This window comes from Rhincodon typus, chromosome 11 (genome assembly GCF_021869965.1).
Source record: "Rhincodon typus isolate 14 chromosome 11, sRhiTyp1.1, whole genome shotgun sequence".
NCBI lineage: Eukaryota > Metazoa > Chordata > Chondrichthyes > Orectolobiformes > Rhincodontidae > Rhincodon > Rhincodon typus.
In genome coordinates this window covers 62,350,424-62,368,023 of record NC_063342.1, presented here as the reverse complement: position 1 = coordinate 62,368,023, position 17,600 = coordinate 62,350,424, and the positions used below count along the sequence as shown (strand labels likewise).

Below are 17,600 nucleotides of genomic sequence, written 5' to 3'. Positions count from 1 at the left end.
GCTCAAAGGACTGAACAGCCACTTCTACCCTGTCTGATTCAATAATAAAAAACATCAGGAACTTCCCATGGTTCTGAATAGCTCTTTTTCAACAACAGTTTTCTTACATTCTTAATATTTACAAAGAGCTCATTTCAGTACCTGTTGTATTTGGTGGAGATGATATCTTAGTAGGTGTTGTGCTGATTTCTGTAAGATAAGATTGTGATTTCAGTTCAGCCAGACAGACAGATAATCAACAGCCTCACCCATCCACAACCTAACTTTGTAAATTGCCCATACAAGAAGGCACAGTCAATTTACGTTCACAAAACAACAGAATTAAGGATTACACTGAAAAAGGCTCCATTTTTCTTGTGTTCAGGAGATACAGATCATTTCCTCCAACAGTGCATTTAACCCGTGAGCTGATTGGAAGCAAAATCTATTCCCAGTCAAACCCAGGCCATCTGTTGTCAAAAATTTTGAAGTGAAATCAGACCAAGTAGAAAGGAATTTTGAAATGTTATTATTAATTCAAAGCAGTAAATATCATCAACTTAAGGTGGAAAATTGACAATTTTCAGAGGAACAAATATTTATACAAAGTTACAATTACACATCTACAGACAATACAATCCTATTTATGGGTCCCTAGCCTATCAGCGCCACTCCATGAGTTGGTGACATTTTGTTATTATGTGTATTGATTTTTCCTGATGTTCTAGCGCCAGTGATAAGGGGTTCTTACAAGATCATTGTGAACCTTAAAGAGGAATTGTAAATGGAGAAAAGGAAAATGATATGTTAGTAATTGCACATGATAAACAATGAACACAAAGGCAGTCGTAGAATCATCAAATAAATATCAAGCTGTGTCCATTCATATTAGCTGTCATTTTCAACTTTGAAATGATCAATACATTCTAAAATAGATACAAGAAGGTAATAGTGGAAAAGGAGTTTACTCTAAAAGATCACAAGAGGATAGTTTTGATGTGGTGTTTTTCATTTTCATCTCTTGTAAATCACTTGGATGGAAGGGCCTTCCAAAGAAATAGACTAAATTCAATGCAGTACATTGGAACGCATATGATGGTTTAATGTTTCTTTTACAGGCACTTGGCTGACATCTGTTTCTGTGTTCATTGCCATTTTTAGAAACTACTGCACCAGTGACATTGGTGGGTGATGAGACAACACTAAGTGTCTATTTTCCTTCTGGGAGATTGTCCCTCTGAAACACACTGCAACATAAATGAGTTCCTGGGGTGGCAAATAAGCAGAGGACTAGAATGTGTCAATCAATGTGCATCAATAAGAAAGAGAACAAGAATATTCAGGCGGTGAAACAAAACAGAATTTGTCCTTTGTGTATTGGTGATATGTTAGTATTGGCAAAAAAAAAATTGTAGTAAAGATTTAAAGCATTCAGTTTGAATGTAAACATTACAATCATTGACATCTTGTGAAGAAGTCGTTTATGGAACCAGCTCTAACCCAGGAAATTTTCTGTAATATGTAACAAGACCCTATCTGATACTGCAAGCTCTGCGCATCTTTTGATGTTGCAAAACTACCACTAAACTCTCTTATGTTGCCAAACGCCTGGAGGCCATGATTATTGCCCTTTCAATGTTGTAAACTGTGGTCGGTAGGTGAGAATAAGCTTTACAGTGTCAGTTTGATTATTGAAAATAAAGACAGTAAGTCTGTAATCATTCTCTGCAGCTTTTGAAGTCATATAAACTCAACATTTTTCGCAACTCATAATGCTGAGATTGGTTTCACTGCTCCATCTGGTGTTAAACTGAAGTGAAATGCTGCAATCTCAAAAATCACTTTTCCAGTATCTGACTGGATCGATGGGCAGATGTGCAATGATCCAGAAAGCATTAAACAATGGGTTGCTGGAAAACTTTCCGATCATAATTGTCAAAAGTGAATTGACTAAATACCTGGATGGCAGAAGAGTGGGAATAACTGAACAGCTCTTTCAAAAATCTGTACAGTTTCCAAAGATCTGAACAGACACCTTCTGCCCCATCTGATTCAGTAATAAATCACATCAGGGGCCTCCTCTGGTTCTGAATGGCTCAGTTTCCTTACATTCTTAATATTTGCAAAGATCACATTTTTCTCTACCTGTCATGTTTGGTGGAGATGATGTCCCAGTAGGTGTCATGCTGATTTCTGAAAGAAAAGTTCACACAATCAACAGCTGGACCATGTCTGCAGCATTCATCTGTAATCTGATTAGAATAGTCTGTCATTTGTAATATCAATTATTTTAAATAAACTCCTCAAGGACCATATTGTGGAATGTTTATTTTTTTCCCAAGTTTAATCCATAGAACAACTCCCTTTTACGACACATTTAACAAACTTTGTCCGTGCTGATCAGAAGCAAGAGCTGTTTCCAGTAAAAGTACAGACATTTTGTGACTATGGTTGTTATTGTAAATCTAGAGGACACTGTAATCATTGGAGGGCAGTCTTCAAGACAAATATTGTGAATACTAGAAGGGTTAAGAGGATAAATAATATTTACTCAGGAAGTTGTCATAGCCTAGATTGCAAAGAGAACCAATTTCATGCATTTCAATATCTGGCTGTCATTTTCATAATTTAAATCTCTCAAATACCTATTTTCATTACCTGTCACTGCTGAGGTGGTTAAGAAATTCCCTGTAAAAAAATTCCTCTCATTGAAATTGTGTGACTGGTAATTTTCAGAGCGGTAGCTATCTTCCCACAGTTTCATTTGCATTGTCTACAAACACTGATGGTTTCCATAGATATGTTTAATCAACTTGGTCAGACATATGGTAACACATCTGGAGCACGTAGGGTTTGAACCCGTGCCCTCCAAGTCAGACGTAGTTATTTCAGCATACATGCGCCATACAGATAGCTTTCTACAATTGCATTCAGTCATAAAAAGGTATTAAATCAACTAAATCTGATTGTTGTGCTTACTATCCATTTCCACTCTGTGCAACATTGCATACATTAACATAATTGTTGATGGAAAATAAGTGGGGGACAGAATTTGTTAGTCAGTGTTATAAATGATGGGCTTTATTGGACAGATATATTTTAAACAGTCTCCCATAACTCAAGGGGAAAGTCTGGAGAGAATCATGGAACCTCCTATGGGATCTGTTCCAAGACATATCCATGTGACCTGCTTGTTATGAAGGCAGAAAATCAAATTGGAATTTATTCAAAGTCAAGTTTTAGTGACTGCATAGAATAGAGGAGGCTGGTGGCTTTATTTTTGTACAGACTCACAGACTGAGTCAGTCAAACTGAGAGATTTGGAGCAAGAAGACCCACTACAGGTTTCTATTTTGCTGGGCAGGAGAAAATAACTTTTTTCATGTGTTGAGCTCCAAGCAGAGAGCTACTATTCCAGGAAACAATTGTGAAGTGTTGCAAACCAAGGAATCTCCAAAAGGTACCTTGTTGCTGGAGATCATTCGATTATACACATTGGATTATTGTCAGGAACTTTGTTTAAAAATTCAACAAGCTGGGGGTAAGGAGAACAGATCCTGCTAAAACTGGAAGCAGTTTTTGATTTTAACTCTAATCTATAAGCTGAAATTTACAAAAAAAAAAAAATCAGCTGAATGTCAATTTTGGTGAGTTTCTTTAAGCTTGAAGCCAATCTAGTCTTTTTTTCGCTGTTCTCCATAACTTACCTCATTAATACTGTGCACACCTCCATTGAGTCCCACCTTCCTTTTCACTGGAGCCAGAATACTCATCACTGCTGGGATTTCTGGCACCAGTTTAAAGTGCTCCTGGTGTGCTGTCAGCCAGGAGTTGCCTTTCACTGTACGCTGTAGTGAGAGGGGGACTAGTTTGTTCCTACTCTGACCAACTTGGACAGTTAACACTGTCTGATGACTGACCAGATCCCCCACTGCTCTGGCTGACTTACTGCAACTTTCTTGCCTGGTTACCCTGACTTCCAGGACTGACCATGGCTTCCTCCTTGATCATAAAGTTATGGATCTGTTGACCCTGACCACCCCAAGTGGCTGACTGACTGTGTCCAAGCCTCGGAATTGATATTGGATGGCACCATTGATTTAATGAACCTTGACTAAGGCAACACAGAAGTGCTATGAGTCTTTAAGCTCTGGCTGAGGGGAAAAGAGCAAAAAGGCCAGGCAAAACCCAAATGTTACAATAAAAGGCACTGGTCTACTCCAAAGCGCAGCATTGAAGTACAAAGCTTTGATTGAGAATGGATCAGAGAAGAGCTATGAGGGTGCAATGAGGGTAGGATTTGTCTCAAGCCAAACTCATTGATGGATAGTGTGTGTGCTCACTGCCCAGGGACGTACCCTGAAATGTAGGACATCGCTGCCCAAAGGGTCTGTAAGAGCAAACAGCATCCTTGAGTAATGAGATACCTGGTCAGTCAGGAATTGTTGCAGTCTAGTTTCTATCCAATGGTTGGGGGAATGGGAAATTGCACATAAATGAGAGAAGATTAGCTAACAAAGGTATGCTAATGTATATAAATGGATACAAATAAGTCTCTCACTGCTCACTAGGGAGATTATCGCCTCATTGGTCAAAATGTAGTTGAAGAATTGGACCTGTTCAAAATTCTTAACATGGAAAATCTGATGTTTACCAGTCCCACCGTATTTTTCCAGCTAACTGGACAATGCTCACACTGTTTATTGCTTGAGAGGTTTATAGCTTACATTTCAGGGCATGGGGTTTTTGTTCTAAACAATGTTCTAAATTTAATAACAAATGTATTTCCTGTAGTTTAATGTATTAGTTGTTTAGTCTATTTTGATTTTGGTGTTTGCTGCAGTAAGAGTCTTAAAACATAATATGTTGGTGATTCTTTATCTCAGTCACTGTGAAGCTCACGCTTCTTTTTAAAAGTCATTTACGGGTATCTTAAACAAAGTACATCAGTGAGCAGAAACATAAGTACATTCATCCAGACATGTAAATAACAAACTTTGTCCATTAATGTACAGATGTGTACCCAAAATTTAAATGTATCAAATAACTATTTGCAATCACCTGTACTGGTGAAGTGGCTTTGTTGATAAATGAAATCCTTGCAAAATGATTACAACTCATTTGTGCTCAGTTTTGAACAACATTGCTTGGAAGGTAAACTGTCAAAGTTGTTCTTTGTAGAACCAGTCTAGTGGAGAAGTCTGAATGGTCTTACAGGGATTAATCTGATACTCCAATCACTCTGCCTTTGCAGGAGTTGCAAATTACTGCAACTGTACTATGCTTTCAAGGCCCTGGGCTCCTGTTTCAGTGTCATGGAAGTTATTAGTATGGTTAACAACTAAAACCAAGCTTGACCGATATTGTAGACAGTGACGCTATGATCGTAGCTTTGCATAGCCAAGAGGCATCCAGCCTCAAAGTCGGACCTGCACAATTCATAGAGCTGAAATTAGATCATCTTTCCAGCAGTTCTCTTTGTTTTTTAAATAACTAACTTAAACCAACACATTCACAGAAATCATATTGCCACTACCTTTTGTGCTTGAAGAAGATAATGTAACTTCAGAAGACGTGGAGCCTGTAAAATTTGTATAATATTAGATCAGATCAAACAATTCACATTGAACACAAACAACAACTAGTTGAGCTTAACATTTATACAGGTTTTCAGAAGATGCTAGATTCTAAGAAAATTCTTCATTGAAGAATTCTCTGCCCAAGTTCTTTGTTTTAAGTATTAATGGATATAGCACATCTGTCAGGGTTAGGGAGGAAAGAAAATGTCAATTTATCTGCATTGAACCAAGTCATATTGAGACTCAGTACTAAAGTATCTGCAAATTATTTGAACACAATGAGGCGTTGACCATGATTTTAATATGGTTACGTTCAAAGAAATAGTTGACTAGTATGTTTCGGTCATGCATCTAATTCTTTCTTAGGTGGGCATCCCAAGGCAATAAATGATGCAATTACTCAATTGAAGACAAGGTAGGCTGAATAGATGACTTTCCAGAGACCAAGCTGCTGAAACTGCCACAGTATCCAAAGGTAGAAGCAGAATATGAATATAATAATGCTCTTGTAAAGAGGGAAGTTGCGTTTGTGTAATGTCTTTCACAACCACCAGATGTCCAAAAGCAATTTTGATGCAATGAGTAACTTTTGAAGTGTAGCTGCTTTGTAATGAAGGAAATGTGACAGCCAGAGTAGCAAGCTCGCAAAAGCAATAATGCGATTGCTGCAGTTAATCTGATAAATCTATTTGAATTGATTGAAAGACAAATATTTACCAAGGCATCAGGGGCAACTCTTGGCCTTCTCTGAACCTGTGCCATGGGAACTTTTTACACTTACCTGAGAGGTCACACAGAGCCTTAATTTAATGTCTCACTCAAAAGACAGCACCTCTAACAATAAGTACTCCATTTGTTAGGTACTGATTGATTAGTATGGATTACAGTATTCAAATCCAGGAACAGACCCTCAGGAGTGAGAACGGTGATAGTACAGACTGGAGTCGAAAAAGAGTGTCAGAGTGACAGCAAAAGTAGGGGCCTTGGAATTGACTGAACTAGCATTGACAACAAGAGTGACTGGGGCCTCTGGACTGATGAGAGTAATTGAGATTTCAGGGGTGTTGGGAACCCTAATGGTTAATGTCATTTATACGACAGAAAGAAAATGAAGCAGAGATAGTAGGAACTGCAGATGCTGGAGAATCCGAGATAACAAGGTGTGGAGCTGGATGAACACAGCAGGCCAAGCAGCATCACAGGAGCAGGAAGGCTGATGTTTCGGGCCTAGACCCTTCTTCAGAAATGGGGGAGGGGAAGGGGGTTCTGAAATAAATAGGGAGAGAGGGGGAGGCGGATAGAAGATGGATAGAGGAGAAGATAGGTGGAGAGGAAACAGATAGGTCAAAGAGGCGGGGATGGAGCCAGTAGGTGGGGAGTTAGGGAGGAGATAGGTCAGTCCAGGGAGGGCGGGATGAGGTTAGTAGGTAGGAGATGGGGGTGCGGCTTGAGGTGGGAGGAGGGGATAGGTGGGAGGAAGAACAGGTTAGGGAGGCGGGGACGAGCTGGGCTGGTTTTGGGATGCGGTAGGGGGAGGGGAGATTTTGAAGCTTGTGAAATCCACATTGATACCATTGGGCTGCAGGATTCCCAAGCGGAATATGAGTTGCTGTTCCTGCAACCTTCGGGTGGCATCATTGTGGCACTGCAGGAGGCCCAGGACGGACGTGTCGTCTGTGGAATGGGAGGGGGAGTTGAAATGTTTTGCAACTGGGAGGTGCAGTTGTTTATTGCGAACCGAGCGTAGGTGATCTGCAAAGCGGTCCCCAAGCCTCTGCTTGGTTTCCCTGATGTAGAGGAGGCCACAACGGGTACAGTGGATGCAGTATACCACATTGGCAGATGTGCAGGTGAACATCTGCTTGATGTGGAAAGTCTTCTTGGGGCCTGGGATGGGGGTGAGGAAGGAGGTGTGGGGGCAGGTGTAGTGGTTGCAGGGAAAAGTGCCAGGTGTGGTGGGGCTGGAGGGGAGTGTGGAGCAGACAAGGGAGTCACGGAGAGAGTGGTCCCTCCGGAAAGCAGATAAGGGTGGGGAGGGAAAAATGTCTTTGGTGGTGGGGTCGGATTGCAGGTGATGGAAGTGTCAGAGGATGATGCATTGGATCCGGAGGTTGGTGGGGTGGTACGTGAGGACGAGGAGGATTCTTTTTTGGTTGTTATTGCGGGGACGGGGTGAGGGATGAGTTGCGGGAAATGCAGGAGACACGGTGGAGGGTGTTCTCGACCACTGAGGGGGGGAAGTTGCGGTCCTTGAAAAACGAGGACATCTGAGATGTACGGGAGTGGAATGCCTCATCCTGGGAGCAGATGCGGCGGAGGCGAAGGACTTGGGAATAGGGGATGGCATTTTTGCAGGAAGGTGGATGGGAGGAGGTGTATTCTAGGTAGCTGTGGGAGTCGGTGGGCTTGAAATGGATATCGGTTTCTAGTTGGTTGCCCGAGATGGATAGAGAGAGGTCCAGGAAGGTGAGGGAGGTATTAGAGACGGTCCAGGTGAACTTAAGGTTGAGGTGGAAGGTGTTGGTGAAAGCTGATTGTAGTCGGCCACACGAAGAATACAGATCACATAGCCCAGCTGTACATTCTCTAACCCAATAAGAAGCATTACTTCATGCTGCCTTGCAACAATGGACATATTGTATCAGATATTTGGAATCTCCTGCAAGGTTGTCTAATGTGTGCTGGCATGATACATTTGTGCCTTTAAATGTCCCCACATCTTCTAGTTTCTCCAATTTTGGGTCTTTCTAGACCTCTGAAGGGGACATTATTCAAATGTCTGAGTTTGCACTGAACAGAAGCTAATGCCTTCTTTGCTGTGAAAAATACATCACCTTCCCCATTGGGAAAAAGGGAAATCAGGATTTGCAGCAGTGGCAAGCATCCATCATTTACAGGTGTCTGACTGCACATATGTTTCCACCGAGGCCGGCCATCAGTTTGAATTAATCTTCAACAGAAAAATATACCACTCCATCAATGTGAAGCAAGCAGCTACTCATATAAGTTTCTGCAAGGTAGTCATGCAGCTGCTGGAGACAAAGCACTGGCGACAAGTCTCATAAGACAAAGACAATGAGGATGGAAAGAAGAAAGCAACAGAAGGAGTATCTGCTCAATGCCTTGCAGCAACAGAGTTTAGCAATTCTGCAAACCATTCATGTTCTATCCTCTCTACGTTTAGGTTTAACTTGAAGCCCTTTGGGCCTCATTGATAATAAATAAGTTCATTTCCCGAATTAGGTGCCATGTGGTGCCCAGAGCCTGGACTGTCAGCGGTAGCAGTGCCTGGAGTGAGAAGCTTTGGTGTCGGTAGGCCTGAAGCCTGGACTCTGGGCAGCGATGGTGCTCAGATGCGGGACTCCTTGCTGAGGTAGGCCTGGAGCCTGGACTCTAGGCAGTGGTGTTGGTGAGGAGGCAGTGGCAACAGTGCAGGAGTCTGCTGTTCGGGGAATGGGACTCCTTGAGGACTGGAACACCTCACAGAGACCTTGCAGAAGCTCTGCAGTCATGCTTGAGACCCCAATTTGAACAGACAATAAACTCAGTTGACTTCCTATCATCAAGATGAGATTGGTATGGAGTTGAGGTGATGGAGAAGGCTACAGGTGTACAAATGAAGGAGTAGATGCTCTAACAGCCTAATTGACTGCCATGCTGGCTCTTTGAAGGAACCACTTTTTTCTGTGTGTGATCTACTCTCATGAAAGTGATCTGCAGGAGCGAAAACTTCTGAAATTGAGCAGTTCTTTCTAAACCCCCATCTATTCAGACCACCTCCAATATCGGCATCACTTTCTCTATGGTGGATACGTGTGTGCATACCCTTTCCATTTGTGCTTCCAACAAAAGCAGTCAAACAAACAAACAAACAAACAAAAGCACAGCCTCGAGGGTAGAAAGTGGAATTCTGAGACTGCACAAGCAGAAGTGATTTGCTTCATTATGAACTTCAGCAGTAAAATTCCTTGGAAGACTTTCCAACAACTTATGCAGCCACTGAGAGATGTCAGTGTCCTTTTGTTCCCTGCTTTCGCCCTTGCAAAAGCCATGCACATCCTGCCAAGCAAATCTGAGAGATGTCCACATCATGTATTGGGCTGTGTGCTGTGCTATCACTGCTACTCAATGGTGTTCTGAGCCTCACAAGCATCAAGTTTCTCAGTCTTACTATCTAATACACATAGGATGTCAATGGCTGAACTGGTACCTAGGTGGGCTGTAGAGCCTGTTGGTAGACTTTCTTCAGGCTTTTCACATTTCCAGTCATCGTCACATTCAGTAGATGAATCTGGAGGAAAGGGAAAAGGGACAAGACTTAGGATAAGAGAGAGACACAGGACACTGGTAGGGATGGTCTCAAGAGTAATTTGAACATGGGTAGCTTGTTGTATCTCTGCTGAGATGAAAGCAGATTATATTATAATATAATCTGCATGGAGCCAGCTCTGGTAACCACCAGCCTCACCTTCCTTGCTGGTGTGCCTCGGCAATTGGCTTCCAGAGTTCTCCTTTGCTTTGGTGAGGAAAATGACATTAAATCACAAACACAGAACTGATGTCAGCAGAGAAGGAAACTTTTTGTCCTTTCGTGGCAGTGGTGCCTTTCAGCAAGAGTAACTCCATGAGTCCCCTTCCAGGATATTGAGTGTTTCTCCTCCAGCCGGATTGCTGTCACAAGTGTGTGTAATGTTATACTTCTGCAGACGGTAAGGGTGAAATTGAACGGCCATGCAATGAGACATGGAACAGCACTATTTAGGAATTTTGTACAGCAAGGGTTTGGGCTGAGAGGCAGAGAAACAGCAAGGTGGAAAAAGGGTGTGAATGTATATCAGATGCAAAGGTAATTGTATGTATTGTTTAAAAGAGGAGGAGTGCTGGGAGAAGTTGTGGTTATGGAGGTGGTATTATGATTTTGAGCTATATAAAGAGAGGAAAGGAAGAGGTGAGAAAAACAAAGTTGCTGGATAAGCTCAGCAGGTCTGGTAGCATCTGTGAAGGAAAGAGCAGAGTTAACGTTTCCAGTCCAGTGACCCTTCCTTAGTTCTGAGGAAGGGTCACCGGACCCGAAACGTTAACTCTGTTTCTTCCTTCACAGATGCTGCCAGACCTGCTGAGCTTTTCCAGCAACTTTGTTTTTGTTCCTGATTTACAGCATCCGCACTTCTTACAGTTTTTAAAGGAAGAAGTGAATTTGCATGAAATGAGAAAGAGAGGTGGTGGTATATTGTTGTAACTGAGAGGATAAATTTAGTGATATTGGTGGGGACATGGATGAAAAGAGTGTTGTGAAATGCAGTTTGAGTGATGGAAGAGACCTTCAAAGGTATACTCACCTTGCTGCTTCATGGGCAATGGATCCTTTAACTGAAGCCACTTCAGGGAGATGCAACAGGTACTGATATTTTCAAACACTTCTGTCTACAGCTCTGTCATCCTAACCTGGAGACATCCGTGCACCTTCTCAAGAAGAGTGTTTCCTTCTCCAACAGCACTTGATGATGAGTCACCAGACTCAAAACATTAACTCTGCTTTCTTCCCAAGGTCCTGCTGAGTTTCTCCAGAAACATCTGTTCTTGTTTCAGAGCTCCAACATCCACAGTTCTTTGTTTTATTGTAGTGTTTCCTGCTTCACACACTTCCACCTCAAAGAGAATGGTGGGTCAGCCTTTCTACTCATACTGTCTGCCAGAAAACATTTTAGAATGGAATGGAATAGAATAGAATCCCTACAGTGTGGAAAAAGGCCCTTTGACCCAACAAGTCCACACTGACCCTTCAAAGAGCTTCCAACCCAGACCCATCCCTACTCCTTTCCCCTGTAACCCACCTAATCTACACATCCCTGAACACTACGGGCAATTTAGCATGGCTAATCGACCTAACCTGCACATCTTTGGACTGTGGGAGGAAACCCACGCAGACACGGGGAGAATGTGCAAACTCCACACAAACAGTCGCCTGAGGACAGAATCAAACCCAGGTCCCTGGTGCTGTGAGGCATTTTGTAGTTGTGTCCAATAATATTCAACAATCGAAGATTTCAACCGCCCAACAACTCAACAATCTGCAAAATCCAACAACAATATCCAATGGTGCTGCAACAGCTGTTGGCAGCGGGCTCCCAGCGTGGCATGGTGACCTCCTGGCCTAGTGCAGCAGCCTCCCTGCCTATTGTTGCGGCTGTCCAGGGCAGTCTACCGGCCCAGTGTGGCAGTCTAAAGTAATCTCCCAGCCTCATGATCTTCAAGGTGAAGCCCTGCACAGTCTGGAGCCACGGCCCAACGCAGACAGGAGGCTAGGTGCCAACATGGTCTGGATAGGAAGACTGCAGTTTCTGAACTTCTATTTTTGCAATCCTGGATGTTTTATTTCTCTATTTTCTAAGATATTGTAACTAAAGAAGCTGTACCTAGGTAACTTTGTACCTAAGGTGGCGCTGCAAGTGGCGTCATATAAACTTTTCCCTATACCCATTGAGTACGTGTGGCAATAAAAGCTAATTCGAACCTTTTAATGTCAAAATTTCCAATAATTGAAAGCAACAGAATTCCAGGCACTGAAGGGATCAAAGGACATTGCTGATGAGGCTGGAAAATAAAGGTTCAGCCATGATCTTATTGAATGGTGAAGCTGATTCAAGTGGTTGAATAGTTCATTTCTGATCTGATAACTGATAGTTTATTTTCAATCCAAGTTTGCAACAAAGCCTGACAACCTAACTAAGTTCAACATAAATCTAACAGTTTCAGTAGTTCAAAGGCATCCTATGGTTTACAACAGTGTTCAAAGAAAGCAATCCAATCTCACTTGAAGAGTTAAGCACACAGTGGAAAGTACAAATAGAGGGAGGCAGTTTGTCCTCTTCTACAGGAATTTGGGAGGACAGCTCAACCATAAAAATCTATCAAGGTATGCATCGCATGCAACTCTCCATGAGGGATGATAGATCACCCCATTATTCATTCCACCACAAAAGTGTCACAAGTTTAAAATCAGAGTCTTTTTGTATGAGAAGTGTTTCAGTTGCTTCCAGTTTACATCGAATGGTACTCAAACAGTGAGAGAGAAAAAGGGCAATTGACCACTTCAGTGTCTGGAGGTGACAAAGAAAAAGATGAAAGGTTCATGGATAGAAAAAAAGCAACATTTAAAAATACGTTAACTGTGATAATCTAGATATAGGTTAAATTTAGTGTAGCTAACCAGAATATAATATCAAATGTCAACTCTTCAGAGAGTGCAACTTGAGGGAGTGTGAGGGGGGTGGGAAGAGAGAGAGAGAGAGTGCATATGTGAGTGAGTAGTCAAAGTATGGATTACACACATACAAACAGAGACAGGGGCACTAAATTGGAATTGACGAACAGATGTAATGTGTGCAACAGGTCTGGATCAAGGTTCCACACATATGAAGGCCATTTACAGATGTAGATAACAGTATTTATCCATTAAAATAAAGATTGAGGAATGCTGTATCTACGCTGACAACTACAGCACAAATGCATTTGTTCAGTTCTAAAAACAGAACCCAAGCTTCAAAGTCTTCAATAACACTTTCCAAATGAAAGTTCACAAAGCAATATTTGCAATACCTGTGGTTTCGGACTTGGGATCTGCGACGGAAAGTTTACCTGTATAAAGAGCAGAAGGTATTAGGTCAGGCAAGTTTCAAGGATAGAATCAAGCTGTTGACAAATCAGAGACAACAAGGTGTAGAGCTGGATGATCACAGCAGGCCAAGCAGCATCACAGGAGCAGGAAGGCTGACGTTTCCGGCCTAGACCCTTCTTCAGAAATGGGGGAGGGGAAGGGGGTTCTGAAATAAATAGGGAGAGACGGGGAGGCAGATAGAAGAGGGATAGAGGAGAAGATAGGTGGAGAGGAGACAGACAGGTCAGAGAGGCAGGGATGGAGCCAGTAAAGGTGAGTGTAGGTGGGGAGGTAGGGAGGGGATAGGTCAGTCCAGGGAGGACGGACAGTTCAAGGGGGCGGGATGAGGTTAGTAGGTAGGAGATGGGGGTGGGGCGAGGGGATAGGTGGAAGGAAGGACAGGTTAGGGAGGCGGGGACGAGCTGGGCTGGTTTTGAGATGCGGTAGGGGGAGGGGAGATTTTGAAGCTTGTGAAATCCACATTGATACCATTGGGCTGCAGGGTTCCCAAGTGGAATATGAGTTGCTGTTCCTGCAACCTTCGAGTGGCATCGTTGTGGCACTGCAGGCGGCCCAGGATGGACATGTCGTCTGAGGAATGGGAAGGGGAGTTGAAATGTTTCGCGACTGGGAGGTGCAGTTGTTTAGTGCGAACCGAACGTAGGTGTTCTGCAAAGTGATCCCCAAGCCTCCGCTTGGTTTCCCCGATGTAGAGGTGTAGATAGGTGGAGAGGAGACAGACAGGTCACAGAGGCGGGGACCTGTCTGTCTCCTCTCCACCTATCTTCTCCTCTATCCATCTTCTATCCGCCCCCCACTCTCTCCCTATTTATTTCAGAACCCCATTCCCCTCCCCCTTTTCTGATGAAGGGTCTAGGCCCGAAACGTCAGCCTTTCTGCTCCTATGATGCTGCTTGGCCTGCTGTGTTCATCCAGCCCTGCACCTTGTTGTCTCGGATTCTCTAGCATCTGCAGTTCCTACTATCTCGAATACTCCATCATGATTGAATTGATGTTTGAAGTTTTGATTGTCTGTTCCTCTTCTCACTTCCTTTTTTGTCCTAAGACTGGGCAAGTTGTGATGCTCTATGATACACCTGTAGCCTGTTAGGAACATGAAAGAATTTTTAAACTGCTATGGATTGCAAAACTGGGTCCTAATATCCACCATACCAAATAATAAGCTCAACTTGATGCAGGAGCAATGTAGCATTGACTGACATGGCTCATGACATTTAACTCTTACATCACCATAGAAAAAGGACTTTCACAGCTTCACTAGTGTTTAAAGTAATAAACATAATTGCTAGTGCCTGCTCAGAGCTGATACCATAAAGGGCAAGTCACACGCATTTTAAATCTGGATATTTTCCTAAGACAGGTATTTCAGGTCCCACCATGGGAAAAACAAAACCTGTTCACATTTTTGAATGCAAAGGTGGAGTCTCCTCTTTTGAAAGTCTAAATGTCAGTTGGTTTCAGCTTGTTGCCTAACCCTGGAGATCAAGTTGGAATGCAGTTTGATTCCAACAATGGACTGGAGCCAACATATCGGGGAGAAGTAGTAGGCGTTGGTTGCTAAAGATTATTAGATGGCTCACCGTTGTGATTATAGAATCTTTCGTCTTGACACTGAGTATTTCTGCTTTCACAATAACCTGAGAACTGTCCCAGTTGTGGAAGAATAATCAGTCCTTGAACTGAACGGGACACTATTTGCACAGCATATGCTTCTGCAGTATTCTCCTTTTGAAGCAACATGTATAGTATGCAACCATTTTGAAATAGCATTGTCTCCAAACAATGAGGCCAAGCCACAAAATCTTGGTCAGAGGTAGGTTTTAAGAAGCATGGGAAAGGAGGAGAGGAATGTGGGAGAGGAGCAGGGAATTAAAGACAGAATTCCACAGCTATCAATGGTGAGAGACAAAATTTGGAACGCATTAAATTCCACAGCACCAGCATTATGGCAAACATACAGTGTACAACATTGACTGACTAAACTTGTATAAACCTCCACAATGGATAAAGAGATTGTGATTAGAACATTGTGTCACTGGTTTTAATAAATAGGTTAGATAATCAGTTTGTTGACAGCATAAATACCACTTAACATTGGAAGATTTATATTGCTACTCTTTCAATAGATGCCAGGGACAACCACCCATCCAGATGGCTAACTCTCTAGACGCAGCATCAACACTTCATATACCTTATGGCTTGACCTCAGCCCTAATATCGTGGCAGTTCTTTTGGATAAAAGCACAGTATATCATATGTTGGACTCACTTCATAACATCCGCTTCAATATGGAAATGCATCGATCTGTGTTTTGGGCTTTTCATGCATGGATCAAGTAAATAAAACAACAATAAAAATGGAGGAGTGACGAGGGAGCCACAAAGTGTCAATGAACTCATCAATGCCAGCCTTTTTGACTCAAAACATTTACACTCTTTACCCGTCCTTTCTCCACCACACTCTAATTTTGATCCTAGACAATAGTCTTCCTGGCTGTTCGCAACAGACTGAGGCAGTGGGACTGAAAGGTACAAGGAGGAAGGAGACAGAATAATCACATGTGACCATTCTAGAATAGAAGGTAACACTGAAAATATTGGTAAAGCTGAAAACAGAGCAAGCATTGAGCCCTACTGACATCTTTTATGATGTCACATGAAAGAGATGGAATGAGGACAGAGTGAGAGAGAGAGATGTTACATTTGTAAAGTATCTTTTACAGCCTTAAAGCCTGACAGTCAATTGAATACCATTAAAATGTGGTCATGCTTGTAAAATAATGAGAGGTGGTGTATGTGGAATGGTCTCTTTATTGTAAAGCCCAAACCAAAGGGAATCAGGCAACAATGTGCTATTTTAACTTTTCATATAAACTGCCCCAGTTCTGTTCCTGAAAATAACAAGATGAAAAACGGATACAGTAACTGTACACCACTTCTCTTGCTTGGAAACATCATGCCAGTTGTCTGGAGAGGTAGTTCTGTGTCAATATCAAATGGTTTTACGAATGTAATCTTTCACATGGTGAAAGGAATGGGATATGGGGGTCTACGGATGAAATACCTCTCAGTAGAACCCCCTTCCTGATGCCAGGTCCCTCAATAAGGCTCTGAGCGTGTTTAAGATGGGACCCTACTTCCATTCCATAAGACAACAAGCAACCCACAACATGTTATGTAGTTTGCATGATGACAGATCCCCACAACATTAGGTTTATAGCAGCAGTGGTAGGATGAGATGAGATTACATGGGCATGGCCATAAAATAGCAAGCTGCAGGCACAGTCATACTAGCAGAACGTCTTCAAACCAATAGCCATCAACAAAGCAATACTTTAACAGTGTGAGAAGGAGTCTCCCCAGCCTGTTCCAAATAAAGTCTAAGAACTAGCCTCCTTGTAATTTCATTAGTCAATTAGTCTTTCAGCTTAAGGCGAATTCTCTGCTTTTCAACACCTTCATTTCAGCCCATACACTAACATATCTAATAAATGATAGGCCTGCTATAAAACAGACTCTGTAAAAGAAATAGTTCCAAATTGTAACCAGTATATTTTTCATCAACATCTAATCACTGTCTGAGCAATCACGTTATGGGAGTCCAGTGAGTGTAACATCACGTTTTAAACTTCCAGCAGAAGTTTGTTGCTAGAAATATATAAACCAAGACAATCTCTCCAAGGGTAGGAAAGTAAATTTAGAAAGAGACAAGATGGAGTGCCTGGGCAAACTTATGGTAGATGCAGTATAACATGTTAAAATGTGATGCACTTCAGTGTGAACATCAGTTTGACAAAGTATTATTTAAGTGGTGATATATTTGGAAATGTGGATGCACAACAGAATCTGAGGACCTTGGTACACCAACTAGTCAATGCAAGTAAACAAACAGGTGCACTTAGCAGTTTGGAAGGCAAATAATAGCCTTCATTGCAAAATGATTTGTGTTCCGAAGTAGGGATGTCTTACTGTAATTATACCGAGCCCCGGTAAGACCACCTGGAGAATTGTGTGCCGTTGTGATCTCCCTAAGAGAGGATACATTTGTCACAAAGCGCGTGTAGCACAAGTTCACAGAGCTGATACTGGGAATGGCAGGACTGTGATTCCCGGTTGTTCCATTCTGAATTCCACTCTGCTCGCCAGTTCACTTTCCTTTTCCTTTCTTTTTCTCTTCTTCTTCTCTCTCCTCTCTGCAGTAATTACTTCAGCCCCACCCTTTTAACTACCTACCTAAGGAATCGGGTCACGACTGGGAACCGCGTGGCAGGCGCTGATCGCATGGGCCGTGTCCTGCAGCGATGGCCGTGGATCAAGAGCGGGTCGGACGGGAGGCTGTGTCAGTGGGGAGCGCGGGTCGGACGG

General features: G+C 42.5%; 1 protein-coding gene across 1 annotated transcript in view; it reads right to left on the bottom strand.

Moving 5' to 3' along the window:
• LOC109939071 (adhesion G-protein coupled receptor G4-like) overlaps positions 1-17,600 on the bottom strand; it is a 72,814-nt gene that overhangs the window by 15,957 nt on the left and 39,257 nt on the right. The window contains exons 4-8 of the mRNA XM_048602525.1: positions 13,158-13,196; positions 9,769-9,849; positions 5,516-5,560; positions 2,125-2,172; positions 142-189 (exon numbers count right to left, since the gene is read on the bottom strand). Coding sequence (XP_048458482.1) covers positions 142-189; positions 2,125-2,172; positions 5,516-5,560; positions 9,769-9,849; positions 13,158-13,196 — 261 coding nt within the window. The remainder of the gene's footprint in view (positions 1-141; positions 190-2,124; positions 2,173-5,515; positions 5,561-9,768; positions 9,850-13,157; positions 13,197-17,600) is intronic.